At 39.4% G+C, this 15918-nt stretch overlaps 1 protein-coding gene across 4 annotated transcripts in view; it reads left to right on the top strand.

Annotated features, from left to right (window-relative positions):
* Positions 1-605: 605 nt before the first annotated feature.
* CDYL (chromodomain Y like) overlaps positions 606-15918 on the top strand; it is a 106375-nt gene continuing 91062 nt past the window's right edge. For all 4 annotated transcript variants that reach the window (XR_006019701.1, XM_042049098.1, XM_042049097.1 and 1 more), the window contains exon 1: positions 606-782. Coding sequence is in view for 2 of the 4 variants with exons in the window: in XM_042049098.1 (XP_041905032.1) it covers positions 759-782 (24 nt within the window). In the remaining 2 variants the exon portion in view is untranslated. The remainder of the gene's footprint in view (positions 783-15918) is intronic.

Below are 15918 nucleotides of genomic sequence, written 5' to 3'. Positions count from 1 at the left end.
CGCCGCCCCCCCGCGCGCCGCCGGGCTCAGCTGAGCAGACAATGGGAGATCAAAGCCGGGATGGGGTGGGGGGAGGAGGAGAAGGAGGAGAAGGAGCAGGAGGAGAAGGAGGAGGATGGTGCCGGGCGGGGGGGGTGGCTGGTGGAGCCGGCGGGGCGGAGAGCGGTGGTTCGCGTGTGGCGCTGCCTCTCTGCGCTCGATTAGTGTTCCTGGGGAGGGAGCGAGCGAGTGTAGCCGGCGGCGGACGGAGGGGTGCGGGGGGGCGAGCACGCGTGTGAGTTCTGTGGGCGCGGGTGCGCGCGCTGCGTGTTCCCGCGGGTGCGCGCTCGGGCGCGCGCGCGGGTGCGTGCGCGCCGGGGTGTGCGAGGGCGAGCGGGGAGAGCGAGCGAGTTGCGCAGCTGCCGTGCGCGCACCCCCCCCGCCGCCGCCGCCGCCGCCGCCGCCAGCGCCAGCAGCAGCAGCAGCAGCAGGGGCAGGAACAGGAGCACCTCACTGGCATTTAACGAGCGGAGCTGCTAGTTGCGCTGGAGAGAGACGCGCAGGGAGGAGGAGGAAGAAGAAGAAGAGGAGGAGGAGGAGGACGGGAAGAGAAGAAGGAGGAGAGGAAGAGGAGGAGGAGAAGAAGAAAAAGAAGAAGAAGAAGAAGAAGAAGAAGAAGACGAGGAGGGAAAAGAGGAGGAGGAGGCCAAACGGACACCAACTGAAACAAAAGTATTTCCAAACCAGCACCCAACTCCACCTTGTGAGGCTCCCCCAGCATGGCTTCCGAGGAACTCTACGAGGTAAGAGCCCCCGAGCCCCGCCGGCCCTGCCCCCGGCCCCGCTGGCCACCCCACCCCACCCCACCGCACCCGAGAGCGTTTTTGTTGCTCCCCGGGAGAGCCGCCGGGCTTGTCACCCACACTTGCTGCGGCTGCTGCCCCTTCCCGCTGGGCCCAGCGCCTGCGTGTGTGCCCAGCCTGGCCCCCCGCCCCCCCCTCCCTCCCCAGTTTTGCTGGAGGAGGACGGAAATGTGACTGATCGGAGGAGACGGCAAAGTGTTACCGTGGCCTGCGCTCCCCCCCCAGTCCTTTCCCCACGTTCACACAATACTTTGACTCCAGGAGGAGAAGGGGGGTGCTGGATGGGGCGAGCAGCGCTGACAGCCCCGGCAGCGAGCACGCCGAAGTCCGAGCCCGGCGCTGTGCAAAAATGTGAGCAAAGCCGAGTTATTGCCTCTGTCCGGGCCGGGCGGGGGAGAGGGGGGAGGGCAGAGGGGCTTTCCTCTTGGATTTGTGTCCATGCCAAAGTCCCGTGCCACCATCGTGTGCCTTGGCAGTGCAGCAAGCTGCGACGATGCAAAATATTAAAATTTAAACTCCTCGGCTCTTCGTGCTCCAGCGATAGGGTTGAGGTTGCGAGGGAAGCCAAAAAGATTGAAAGTTAAGGCTCTGACACGCCATCCTTCACTCGTCACTCGGGAGGTGGTCAAAGCGTGTGCTGACGGGAGAGAGAGGTCTTGGGGTGAAGAAGGAACAAGGTGACAGCCGAACTTTGAATTTCCTATCTTATGTGTGACAATTTCACATCCTTGCCCTTTACTGAAAAGCATCATGGTTCTCTTGGATTGAACTTCCTTATTTTTATTTTTACAAGAAGTCATCCCTGGGAGTGAAAAGCCGTTGTTGTTTTGGAGCTGTTCTTGCCTTTTGGGTAGAGAAGTGGCCTCCCAATACCAAAAATGCTCTTATCTCATAGTTAATATGCATCGAGGCAGTGATCTATATAAAAAAAATATATCCAGAGGCTGGAACTCTTAGGGTTAAAGGGAGGCAGATAGCCTTCAGGAGACTTGACAGAAGATGTCTTACTGCACGTGTATCTCTCATTAATGGAGTTATGTCTGTGATGCCACGGGTGAACAGATCCTGTAGAAGTCAGTGGAAGGTGCCCCAGGTGGGCTTGTATTTTAAGCAAGTTGACTGTCAAGCAGAGGTGCTGAACTGATAGACCAGAAAGAAGACCGAAGGCCTGTATTCCCAAGACAGATAAATCACGGTTAATTGCTTTGGCAAGTTTCCCCATCCTCATAATGTGGCTTAAGTCAATCTTGAAGGGATCATCCCTGGAAGTAGGAGAGAAATTTAGGAACCACTCTGCGTCTCAAGGGATTGCCAAAAACTTGCTTTGGCTTTGGAAAAAGTTCTGTTGGGTTTGTGGAGTTGGGCCTGTAGACTGTGCTGTGGCCAATACTTGCTCTTCGTGTATTGCTGTGTTTATCAAAGATGGACAATGAGATATCAGTTTTGATGGGTGCAAAGAAATGACCAGGAAAATTCTGTTTGCTGGCCATTGGACTGAGGCTAAGAATGACCATCGTGCATGACTCTTCTTGGCTGTCTTAAATTGTGTTCAAAATGTTGACTCGTTGGCTCAGTAGTCTGTCGGGCGCAGTCGTCCTATAGGAAGGTGGCACATGATGACCATTGTGCAAGAGCCGCTTTCGAAAAACACCTGAAGAGATACTTCTAAATTTTGAAAATCAGACATATACTTTAATCGTACAAATGCAAAGTTTAGTTAAGATGCCAAAATTGTTAATGCTTTTAGACTCACATGTGGTTAAGCTCTTTTCTAAATTGTTACTCATTTTTGACGTGTTTTGTCTTATAATGAATTTTCTAGCCATGTCTGAAAAATCCTAAAATCATAAATAATTTAAATATAGCGAGCACTAATTTGGGAAGGACATAGCTGCAAGTTGACCTGAAATGTTAAGTGTTAAGTAATTTAAACTGTTATGTGAGCTGCCCATGTTATTGACTGTGGATTTACTTCTGTTTCATCGTTGTCTTCTTTATAACTCATGCAATACAATATTCTTTGAATCTGGTGTTTGAAATGCATTTCTTATACTTCCATTTTCCTTCTGGGTCTTGATCTGGTGTCTTGATCAAAAAATAGTTGTGTAATCTATTTGCAATTGTTTGCCTAAGTATGAATGCCAACTATTTCTGCTGATATGTGTCATGGTTCTTCCAAAATACAAATGAAAAATCATTTTACAAAAAAATGAAGGTAAGTTCATTTTTCTTAAAAAAAAAAAAAAAAAAGACTTAATGAATTCACTTGTCTGTGGGATTATTTTTATTCTGGATGTCATCCCTGAAGAGAAGGAGCTGATCTCTGTAGGCCAGTGATTTGGAGTTCAAAGATCAAGACCCTGAAATGTACTAATGGACTGGCAGTGTGGCTGTTGGACTGGCTGTGTATCCTCAATGTCATTTGTTCCCATGCATTTTAGAGGTTGTGGCGATGACTACCTGCTCTTTTTTTGTCTTTTTTTTTTTTTTTTTAACTGGGGTAGAAACTTTTATTGAAAAACATTGAAGAGACTCTTTTTTTCTAGATGGAAAATGAAATGATCAGTAATGTTGCCAGCCTCTGTGGATGAGGCAAATAACATAGTTTTTCTCTTTGCAAGTTTGATTCTTCAAGGGACAGCATGTTTGTTAGTGCAGTGGACAGACGTAGAGAAACTGGTGAACAAGACAGGTAAAGAAAAACATAGGAAAAGGTGCCATCGTGGGTTTTTTTCCCCCAAGTTTGTTTCAATAGGTGTTGACATCTTATGACACCTCTCTTTGTATGTGCCTGCTGCGATTTGTTAGTGTGGTTTTTGAAAAATCCTTTATACAGCCTTGGGGCAAACGGTAAGGGTACCTTCTTTTTCAGTGTGACAGCTTTCCTTTGGTTTACTGACCTGTTTCCCGCCAATTGAAACATTGTTACTTGTTCTCATCATCTTCAAAGTAATTAGAAGGAGGGTATCCACCTTATTTCCAAGGTTCTTTCAGAAGCAGACTGTGTTTGCTCTCTCTGCAGTCAAATCCCTTGACCTCCTTTGGCAAACTCTTGCAGTGATGTTTGGGATTGAAGTCATCCTGAGTTGTGGTTGGCATGACAAGTTTGTTTGATGACATGTGGAAATGTTTCCATACAAGTGCTCCCTGGGACAACTGTGTGCTAGCCAGCAGGTCAGATGTACCAAGTGGCGGTCAGTAGACAGCTTCTAATCTGTGCTGAGTGTGGAAGAGTCTTTCCCATAACATTTAATAACTTGGTTTTGTATTAGGTGAGGTGGAAATGTATTGAAGTTCTCTGCTGTCGGACATTGTATCTAGTCAAACGCTACTGAGTGTTTCTGTCTCTCCTCAGGGAACTACTGGTACCACTGATAGTGTGCATGGCCCACTGGATCCGTTTGTGTAACTCTGGCTAGGCTTGGGCCATGATTGCGACTCATATCAAAACATTTTTACTGGGTTTTACTAATAAGTATGCAAAACCGTTTGTGTGAACTTTGCTAGTGCACCTATGCCTTGATGCCTTTTCTTCACTATGTCTTTCAACTTGATGTTGCTCCTAAACCTAGTGTTGTAAGGTGTCTTAACCAATTTCCATTAAAATATTGTAGTTTAACGTATTAAAAGTCCTGTACTTCAAAATTATACACTTTTGTATGTTTTATAGAATGGAAAATACCTTTTTTTTTTTTTTAATTCTTCCAGTGCCTTGCAAAAAGCATGTGTTTTTTCATACTGGTGTCTAGTCTAGTACTCTCAAGGTGATACTCCACTTCCAATGATGATTCAGTACTTTTGGTTTTATTTTTAGTACTAAAGCCTTTGACATTAAATTATACAGATATGGTGAAATTACAAACTGAAACAAATTTCAGGAGCAACTGGCTGAAGTTCTATGGCCTTGCATTAAGCTATGTGTCAGGTTTAATCACCTAAAAAGTAAGCCCAAAGACATGTATTCCAAGAAAATTTAAACGTTGTATATACAGTAGTGGCCACAATTCAGAAAAAGTGGTCCTGTGGGAAGTTCTTCATCTACTGTGCTAGTATTTAAATGACAGAGTGTACAAAACTGATGGAGGAATGCTGTCATTTTGTCGAAAATTTGATACTGCATAGGAGTTACCCACTTAAAGTTTCTCTCACAGCCCTGGTAACACTGCAGTGATTGAATCTTCATCATGTTTTGTGTCCATCTACTGGAAAGTTTAAACATTTGTTTTGCTTAAGTTAACTGAAAGGGTAAATCCATTACCTGCAGTGTGCAGCTTGGAGTTTGTTGTAATTTCTTATGGCTATTTGATGAAAAATTATTATTAACAACAAATTAGAATTGGCTGTTCAGGCAATAGCCAATTTTTTCCTCATTGAAATGAGTTGTTTTCATTCAACCTGTCTTGCAGGAAGTCCAGATTGTCTTGGGATCTGTCTTCTGCTGCTTGTTTCTGATGTGCTGAATCCCAAGACCTTGGTTAAAGATCTTGTTCATAAGAAGGGTCTTATAGTCATTGAGGTGTAATGCCTGACTTTTTATGATTTTATTTTGACAACTGGTGGAAATGTTACTGCTTGTTTCAGGAGAGGTAGAAGACAGATTTACTTGACTGACCCTACCCAACTAAGACTAGGAATTTACATCAGATGTGTTTGTGTTGTTTCCACCCCTTAGGAACTACACATCTGACTTAAAATAGAGTTGAGGATTAGCTGTTCATCTTCCATGGGTGACTTTTGCTTCTCTAAACCAGAGCACGAATACAAGAGCACTGCAGGAATGGAGCCATCACATTTAGTGCAAGAAACTTGACTTTTCCATGACCCTTGCCAAGCTGCTTTTCACCAGCTTGAGTTAGCCCCAGAACTCTGGACAAAATTGAGGACTAGTGCCCCGTCTTCTGGTGCTGCTGCAGGGGAAGTGCCTGAGCTGGCCCTGTGGTTTACTCCAGTGTGCCCTGCCCTCTGCAGTGCCTCTGGCTTGGCAAGGCTGGGGGCTGCTCCCAGGGTGAGCTCAAACACATGCAAGCAAAGCAATGAGCCTCTGTCTGTGTCCCATGTGCAACGCAAATGGTTTGCAGAGAAGGAGAAGTCTTAGCAGGTTTTATGCTAAAACTCTTTTGTATGTACACATACAAAATCAATATAGTAAAAAAATAGTTTTTATTTTTTCTGTATAACTTATTTTGAGTTGCTTATGTCCATCACAGCAAAAAGAGATGGAAGGAAGAGAAAGTGGGAAAGGGGGAGAGATGCCTTATCCATAAAGCAAGTGAGGCTCTGATAATTCTTGACCTTCACAGTCTGTCTTTCACTGCGATTTAATTTCTTGAGTTTTTGGTCAATCAGAGGTTTACTGCTGTGGTGCCAGTCACATTTAGAGTTACAGAACAATTACTTCCAACTTGCAAGACTGTACTATCACAGAAGGTTGCTTCCACTATGCTGATGTTCAGTACCTCTTGAATGAGGATAAATTATCGGACACAAAGAACTTAATGAGACATGCCACAGCCCCTTGTTCTTCAGGAAGGTTGGCGTAGCTGGAACAGCATCAGTGATGCTGTGTCCCTTTTAGACCTCTCAGTAGGTGCAGCTCCATTTCTTCCTGACTGCCGCAGCATTTCTGATCTGTGCCAAAGCAGTAGAAAAAACCAAGTTACTAACAGTTTTGCTTTCATCTTATTCAACCAGAATATGTGATAACTGGATGTGCAGATCTGTTGGATATAACAGATAAGCAGCCCTATAATGCCACTCTTATTCTTCTGTAATAAATTCCAAATCTGCTGTTACTGGGCAGTGAATTGTTTTTGTTTATCTGTTGGAAGTATTAGCTCCACAAACTGTATTTGCAGGATAAAAAGGCATGCACAAGTCTCTCCTGGTTCTCATCTGTGCCTTTGAGGTTTTGAATGGCTGGATGCCATGCGATAGATATTATGGGTCAATAAATACAGAGTTGATTATTTTTTAATCTTAGAATAAAATACTTATAAGTCACATATTAAACATACCATGTGGTTTCTCTAACGGTATGTTATTACTTCAGAAAATATCTTAAAAGTTTGGTATTTTATATTATCAATTGTATTTTCCAGAACTGTAGTATCTCTCTAAGAAGAGCTTTTATATTTCTAATTTCTGACGAGCTTTTAATATTTACACACAAGAATTTTGTGCTCTTTGAAATTATTTCTTTGAACTTCTCTCTGTATTACTTAGAGGAAAAGAAAACTGGCATGTTACCGGCTCAGTGCACTATAAAGGCAAAAATATTTACTGTTTTCATAAACATCCTCAGAAGATTTACATGTGTCCCTTAATGGCGACCTGTGGCAGATATTTTTCAAGGCATCTATTAATATGTATGAATACATAGAATGGATATGGATTAAAAAACATTTTTTAATCATAGCTTTACATTTTTAAATTACTTTAAAGTCACTTTGGTAGCATTAATTGCAAAATAAAGAAACTATTTTCTAAGTATCTTTTAACTGTAAATTAGTTGAATAATATAAATTAGTATTGAATAATGAAACTACTGTAACTCAGTTTTGTTGTGATTCTTCAGTGAGGCTTCACATTTTATAATCACAGTACATACAATAAATTAGTAAAGCTCTGATCAAATCTTTCTTCTTGGCCATGTTAAGTCTGAGGGTTTGTTTCATTTCTTTTGTGGGGAAAGATAAGGTATGTATTTCAAGTGGCCTAATCACATTTGTAGTTGTGCCTCTCTAACTCTTCTGCCCCCACAGTTTCTGAAAGTATACGCCTTTTAAGGAAATTAAGTGTTAATGCTTATTCTTTGCTGATTGTCATAGTAGCACATAAAAAATCAAAACTCAGGGTTTTTTTTTAAATCCTGGATTGAAAGGGAAGGAAGGAGATACATATTTTTTTAAATTTTCTTTTCTTTCTTTTTTTTTTTTTCTTTTTTGTTTGGTTTGGTTTTTTGTTTAAGCGACTTTGTGATTTTCATTTTGCAGAGACATTTAAATACTTCTCTAAGCATCTCCACTTCCTGTAAAATACTGAATTATGAAAATTTGCTTGGTTTAGGGAATAAGAAAAAAATTTGGCTTTACTTTGGAGATGCCACAGTTTAAAGCAAGCTGTGGGAAGTATATTGTGATGTATTTATCACAGAAAAAAGTTAGATGTACATTTTGTAAATAGGTATGTAGGGGAACCATTGAGGTACATTCTTAAGTGTGTTGAAATGGATGTATATCAACTCCAAAATACCTTCAAGACTATGATGTCTTGAATGTTGTATTCAATGGATATTCAGAAGTCTGTAATTTATGAAGTTCTTTCCATTAAATGCAGTTCTTCAGTGAAGCATCATCAGGATATCAATAACATTTTTGTTACCAATAACTAGACATATAAAGGGTACAAAACAATTCAAAGTAAATTTGTGAGAGTTGGCTGGAGTATAATTTGGCTAGTTGCTAAATCATGGTCATTTGTTGTGTTTTGATTTCAGCACCTGATTTTCTCCAGTTCTATGTATGTATAAAACATAACTCTTGCTAGCACAGTGTGACAATTCCATTTTACTTTAGTGGCGACACCACTTACAGGGTGAAAACCAACAGACCTGGGATTGTGTCTGTAAGAAATAGTGGGAATGTAAGAGTCTATGTACTGACACAAAAGATCCATCCAGTTCAGCACCCTGATTCCTGTCACAGGTCCATAATGTCTTACTGTAGAGCAAAAAAGATGGGAAATGTGGCACAGCAATAGTCATTGGGAGCTTTCATGGCTGGCTTTGTTGGGACAAGGCAGATTTTAGCCTTGGTTATAAAATACCAGCAGCGTGACCTGAGCTGCCCATATGTTCAGAGCCCACGTTCATTACCTGTGCACATCTGCCAGGGGGTTGTGGCTGCAGGCCACACATACATTGGTGCTGCTGAATTCTGTATTAACTTGAACTCAGATTTTTCAAGAAGAGATTATTAGTGAATGTGATCAAGTAAAACAAACAGTAACTGTGTAAAACCTCAAGCCATCAGCAGTGTGCTCTAGATACCTACAGAGCCTTCAGTACAGACTTGATGTGCTTAAGGACTGTATCCCAAAATAAGGTCTAGCTGGCAGCTTTGTGTGAGTACACTCTGCCTAGAAAATTTGGAGAGAGGAATGTGCCCACAAAATAAATTATAATAGCACTTGTAATAGTAGCTCTAGGAATTAATCTCATTATTTGATATTACTACTGTTTTGTAAGTATAAATCATAATAGATTGTACTGAAGTATAATATATAAAATTAGGAAGATTGATGGAAAACTTTTCGGAAAACAGGAAAAAAACATGTTTTTTTCTCCTCTCCAGCCTTTTTGCCATATAGTTAATTTATACCATAACTCCTAGGTGGCCACTCATGTTTTCAAGGCCTAGCACATTTTTTCTCACTTGTTTAGGTCACAGATAAGGACCAGACTTGATCTTGGGTTTAGCAGTGCTTTCTAAGAACAAAGCAATGATGTTTACATCAGACTGCAAATCTTGAGCTTTTGTTCTTAGTGTATTTTTCTGTGGAATTAGTTTGTAAATATAGTTATTCGAAATAGGTATATTCAAAGCAACTTGTCAGTTGAGTGAGCATTTCCAGCAAAACAATTTCTACTGTTTCCTGAAAATGATGCTTCGACCCCAGCTTGCCACCCTCCTTTGCAGCTGAAGGAGTAACTAACTAGATGTCCAAGCATTCCCAAGTGTAACGGATGATTTAATGGAGTGCAGTTTTAGAGCAGTCAATCAATTTTCACTTGTGATATAGCAAAGTCAGAAGTTTCAAAGATAGAATTTAAGCTGTCGGTGCACATGAGGTTTTTTGTAATATATGTAGAAAAGGTTACAGCCCAGCTTTGAAATTTGTTCTTTTCTTCGTCTGGTTCATGTGCTTAGTGTTGTGTACTTCAGGTTTTGATTTGATTGTACAAAAAGGTTCTTGTTGAGTGGGAGAAAAAAGAACACTTGATCTCTATTTGGTTTTAATCTGAAAAAAACTTTTGTAAGACACTATAATATGGAAGTCTAGGACAAGTTTATCATCATGACTTTTGAAGGCATTGGCTTCCAGAGAATTAACATTGGAATGAGCTATATTTTTACCCTGGTCATCAAGGAATGATGATCGATAACAACAAAGAATTTTTTTCCAGATGCTGAAGGCAAATAAGTTAGCTTCCTGTTTCAAAAGATCCATCAGTGTTTCAGGTTCTGTTTCACTTGTGTTAGAGGCATCTCTCTTCTATCAGGGCAGCTCCTTAATTGATTTGTTTTTTCTCTCTCCCACATTGTACTAATCAACTCTCTTGAGGTTTGTGCTTATTTATTTAAACCTCCCAAGAATAAAATATTAACTTCTGAATGAGAAGATGGAAATCACTGTTTTTAAGGATGCTTCCTTGACATGTAACATTGTAGGACTGTTAAAACATGGAAGCTGCTGCATCAAGCCGTTGTTGATTTGACAGCTTATGTCCATGACTACAGAAACCAAGTGGATATAAAGGATTACTACTTAACAAAACTTTAAAACCATACAAAGATGGGATCTCGTTCATTTTTCCATCAGCAGGATACATGTCACAGTTGTATGCAAACTGTACCATGCTTCTCTACTTTCGTATCAATAAAGATTCAATAACATGGTTGCCTGTCTTTTATTGGATTTTTATTTTAAATGCTTATTGAGGAAAATCATTAAAACACCTTATCTTTAAAACCAGTTCTTTACAAGGATCGATTTAGATTTTAAGTTCAGTTTTGCTCTGAAACTGGTGTGATGCAGAACAAGTGTATTGAATAAGATGGTGTTTTGGGGGTTATCTATGCATGCCACAAAACATGGATTTATTGGGGAGATAGAATGAGCCCTGGGATGTGGTATGGTTTCTGTCCCCATGAATGTTAGGTTTTGAGCCACTCATAGTGACAGATGAAACTTTACTGTTATTCATTTATATCTATACTCATATTATTTTCCTACATTTATCCAAATAAAATCACTTGCTATGCTCTGTTCTTCATACCTTTGGTTACGTATGAAAAGAAAGCAATGATGGACAGCTATCAGTTAAGTTATACTTAAAGAATGTGAGATATATTTTTTCAGTACAAGTGAAGATCTTACTAAAACATAATGCTGGTATTGGTCTGTAAAACGTGAAGTTCTTTATTGGTGTTATTTGAATATATTCAGTATTAATTGAATTACCCAACACTAAGGTCCTTACTCAAGTAATTACAAACTAGTTTTAAAGCTATTTTCTGAAAAATTCAATCCTTTACACCTGAACCTCTATATATGTATATATATATATAAAAATGTATGTATAATCAAAGCTAAGAAATGTAACAAAAGAGATTCCTTGCATGCACACAAAGTAATTTCTTTATATGGCATTTTTACTGTCAAGCAAAACTAATGGGAATTAATGAGAGTCATCATTCTAGCCTATATATCTCTATATATGGGTTTATTATTCCTATTAGTAAAATAATGCTTTATTTTGCTCTTTATTTTTTCTTATGTGCACTTGTTTATATTTGTGAAGCTTGAACTAAAAGTGTGTGACTAAAAGTGATTAATTTGGAGAAAGGGATTTTATATCTCTATATGCTAAATAAAGACTTAAAGTATACTGAGACAGTAAATTATGAGAAGGGGAAGAAGAAGTTTTTGCTTGACTGTAGAACCAGTGGAATTTTATCTTGTGCTTTTCACTAAATGAATGCTCCCTTTCTATTCATTTGTCCTTTTTGTCCAATATTTGAGTTCTGCCTTCCCAATGTCTTCTCAATACTTGCCTCTCTCATTTTCAGTCAAATCACCAGAAAATTCTTTTTCCATCCAACTTGTTCAGAAAAGGACACTTTCAGTGCGGAATTAGTTGTCTATTGATTGTAAAATAAGGATGTTTTTTATTTTTCTGCAAGAATGGAACTTGGTTATATAGTGAAAGGCCTATGCATTAAAACTGCTTTATCTTTTGTAGAAAGATGGGTAGGCAGGCGTTGTTGAGTACAAATGGAGGCTCTCATCATTACGACACCTGAGTGCTGTCTCAAAAAATGTAGTTCTCTCTTTTCTCTGTCACAGTCTAGCATTGAGCATATCACTCAGACTGGGTATTTCAGAGATGATTGCTAATCATTTGCTCATCTCCCTGACAAAGTTTGAGTCCCTGAGCCAAAGCACAAGCAGAATAAAGCCTTTTTCTTTTTTTTCTTTTTTCCCCCCACGTAAATATTGTCAGAACATCTTAGAATAAAGTAGAGCTGGCTAATTTGGTCTGATAAAGAGAAGCTATGCTGCAAGTACATGCTACAGACAGACCTGTCCCCTTTTATGTTGGTGTTTGGTTTGGTTTTTGTGGGGCTAGCTGCAGAGAGGTATTCAACTTGCATGCAGTGTTATCTTTGATATCCTCTGCAGTCAGTGAGGACTTTAGGCCAGAAGACCCTTTAGACCATGTAAGTGACATTTCTCTAAAAGGTCATAGACTTCATCCCCTTCCTCTGCAAAAAAATATAGAAAGGCTAATTGGGTTAATTTAGTCAGTTAAGTTAAATATACTTAGATATGGCCTCCTAAGCAGTAAGATTTTGTTTCCTTTTTCTACAGTCTTCTGATCCTAATGCAGGATAATACCCAACTTTTCATTCATTACAGGCCTTCCCTAGGGGCTGTAAACTGTGTTAGTAGGTGAATGTTGCTAAGGGATTGTACTGTTGAAGCATAAAGGGTTTAGGCACAGCACTGAGCTACTATGGGGTAAGCTAAGGTTTGTTATCTGAGTGACAATAACTGATCGAGTTATGTTTTAAAATAATTGGGTTTTAATTTTAATTTTTAATTTTACTTCCTTTTACATTAAATCTCGGAAGATGTTTGGGTGTCTATGCTTTATGATTGACTTCAGTAGTCACTCAGCTGTTCCTTCTGTTTGAGCCACAACAGTAGCTTGGCCATGTTTTAAGAGGTTTGGAAAATCGATCTGGCATAATTAAAAACAACCAAACAAAAAACTCTGGTTCAGAAATGTTTGGTTGAAGCAGTTCCTCAGCCTGTTTCTGTGCGTGGCCATACATGTATTTGCCAGGATGACAAAGCAGGTGTGGAAGGTTATTGGAGCTGTTGAGCCTCTGAGTTATGACCACAAAAAACCAGCCTCAATGAGCAAGCCTTGAGACCAGGGGGAAAACTTTGTGTGTCCTGACAGTGTTTGTGTTGGTTTTTCCCTTAATGTTTCTTGGAAGGGCATGATATTTATCATGTAGGAAACTGTCTATTCCTTGTCCACTTTCAACTGTGAGTACTAGGGCTCTCTTCTCTACAGCTTAAACAAATTTAAGTGCCACAAGCCTTGCTTTCCACCACTGTCTTCTCCAGGAAACCACTCATTCTTCCTTCTTCCTTTGCACCCACGCCGATTTCTGTCGCTAGGTGAGGTGAATGCTCATTAAGGAAGCTTGCCTAGCTGAAGGTTGCCCACTGCTTTTATAGAAATAGTTTTCTAGCAGTTTATTGACTGGTCAAGGTTGAAATCCAAGAGGTGCCACTTCAAGGGCAGAAACTGGAATATATGGCATGTTTGAAGAGAGAGAGGAGAAAATGGGTTAGATGTGGAGGGATGGTTGCAGCAATGACTTGGCTCTGTTTAAAAAAAAACCAGAGACAATCTGTCAAACTGCAAGCTTAATTTTCAGCTGGATCAACTCGCTGGACAGACTTGCAGTGCAATGCGCAGCTTCTTGCCCTTGGCTTGAGCTGACTCAGAGCCTGTGTCCCCAGACTCCACCTTGAGGTCACGCAGCCCATGCAGCGCTCCTGGGGGAAGGGGGCTGCCGTGGCTGGTGGGCGAGCACAGTCAGAGCAGAAGACGCTGTGCTGGATGTTTTAGTGGCTGGTCACACTTCCTTTTCTTGTGACAATGGCAAACGCGTGCTTGCAAGAATTTGGGATTCCAGTTTCTTCTCAGTGTTGCAAAACTTTTACAATTCCCTGAATTTTACTTTCACCATAGCAGTTGCAAAGCTTGCTGAAAATTATTGCCTTTAGTGTGCCATGCAAGTGATGAAAATGGTGCCGCAGAGTAAGGTTGTGTTTTCCTTCTCCACCTTGACTATACTGTTACATTCTCTGAGGCTGTTGTGCAAACCCAGTTTGAAGATGCAGGTGACATACAAGCATAGTTAAAAAGTATCATTTATTTCTAAGTTTTCTGGTAATTCACTGAGAGGGCAGTGGGCAGGGAGTGGGATGAGGCAGGATGTCTCCTTGTAGCTGAGCTTGCTTTAAGCTGCATTTCATTTAAAATGTTGATATTCATAAAGATTATTTATAGCCTCTCCAATGGAATTAAAGTTCAGAGTGTAAGTGCTGTCAATATCTTTTGGGTTGAAAAACTTAGGCTTTAATTACTTTTGGTTTCAGTTTCATGAGCAGGAGCAAATTATTTTCGTTTTGAGTGTGTTTATGTGAAGGTGGGAAAACTGATAAGGAAAGTAAACTGTGTTGCTCTCTAAGTCCAATATATAAATAAAAAATGGTTAGGAAAGAAAAATATCTATTAATACTAAAGACTATAAGGCTAGTGCTGTGTTATGGAAGTGTTTGGGAACATAGAGATAGTAATTGAGTGAGACTTTAGAAAGCAGCTGAGTGCTTTAAGTGCCCCAAATCCAATGTTCTCAGTTCTTTGTGTGTGTAAGCCCCTTATTTTGCTTATATTAAGTAAAAATATTCTGTCAATTATTTAGGTATGGCTAGTAATTAAGAAATTTATTGTTTCTGTATGGTAAATATTATAAAATACTAGACTATGTATTCAGCATTTTAAAGACAATTTTATTTAAAATATTTAATATACTTATTACAAATCTGCATTTGTATGCAGTTTGAAAACATAAAATAGCTTAAAATATTGGTTATCCAGGGGTGTAGCACACAAAAATTAAAATTGCCTTAATGTACTTTCAGATGACTCATTGTTTTAACAGGTGCATGTAGCAATAAGTTTTAAAGCTATACTTAGCTTCTAAACCAGTACAATTTAATGATATTTCCCGCCATTGACATTGGTCCTTCATTTAGTTAAAAAAACCCAAACCAACAAATTATTAAATAAATAATTTAAAAGTAGAAAACAAGATTACAGTCAGCAAAAAAATCCCCTGTTGATCATTGTCTAGAAACTCAGTCTATTAAACTATTAAAATTTATTTACTTGCCAACAAAGTATTTAAAACAAACCCAAAAACAATCAACGAACACTTTGGACTACTTATGTGAAAATTACTAAGTCAAATACACTTACACTGTGCCAATTTTTGAGTGCCACACTTTAGTAAGAGCAGAATCAAATTATAAAATTGTCCATTATTATTGCCCCTTCCACTCTTCCTCAGTTCCGACATTGTTTTAACAGGCAACTCGGCCTAGACATGAGTTCATTACACACAGAAGACAAGGAATAAAACATTCTGGTTTTGATTTTTCACAAGATAAATAAATAAAATACACACTTAAGGATAGAAAGTTGCCTCAGAAAGTTGTGTAAGGTCTACATTTTCTTTTTTTAGAAGTAAGGCACATTTTCCTTAGATTTATGTGACAGAGTAATCTTTCTCTAAATGTCTACATGCAAAGAAACCATGCACTGTTATTTCAGAGTGATTATATTAGCTGATGATTATTAACATTTTCTTGGAATTGCTAATATGTGTAGTAATTAGTCATATTTTTCTGAGAAAAAGCAATTCTGTTCTCTTCAGTTTTACTCTTCTGACAAAAGTGAAATGATATATAAGATCACTTCCATGAAAACAATCAGCACTAATGGTTATCATTGCTTGTTTCAATGTTCTACCAATACTGGCTTTGCGAATAATACATAATCACTATTTCTGAAAGGATGGTTTCCTAAAAATAATGTAAGACAGTTTTTATTGAAAATATAAAGAATGCAGTTTTGTCTCAAAGTTATATTACTTTCAAATAAAAGTTACTCAGGTGTTTTGTAATTCCTACAATGAAAAGTCATTAG

Source organism: Corvus kubaryi, unplaced genomic scaffold (assembly GCF_017639235.1).
Source record: "Corvus kubaryi isolate FWS band 111438036 unplaced genomic scaffold, C.kubaryi_AGA036_p1.0 69, whole genome shotgun sequence".
Classification (NCBI taxonomy): Eukaryota; Metazoa; Chordata; class Aves; order Passeriformes; family Corvidae; genus Corvus; species Corvus kubaryi.
This window is presented reverse-complemented; position numbering and strand designations above follow the sequence as displayed.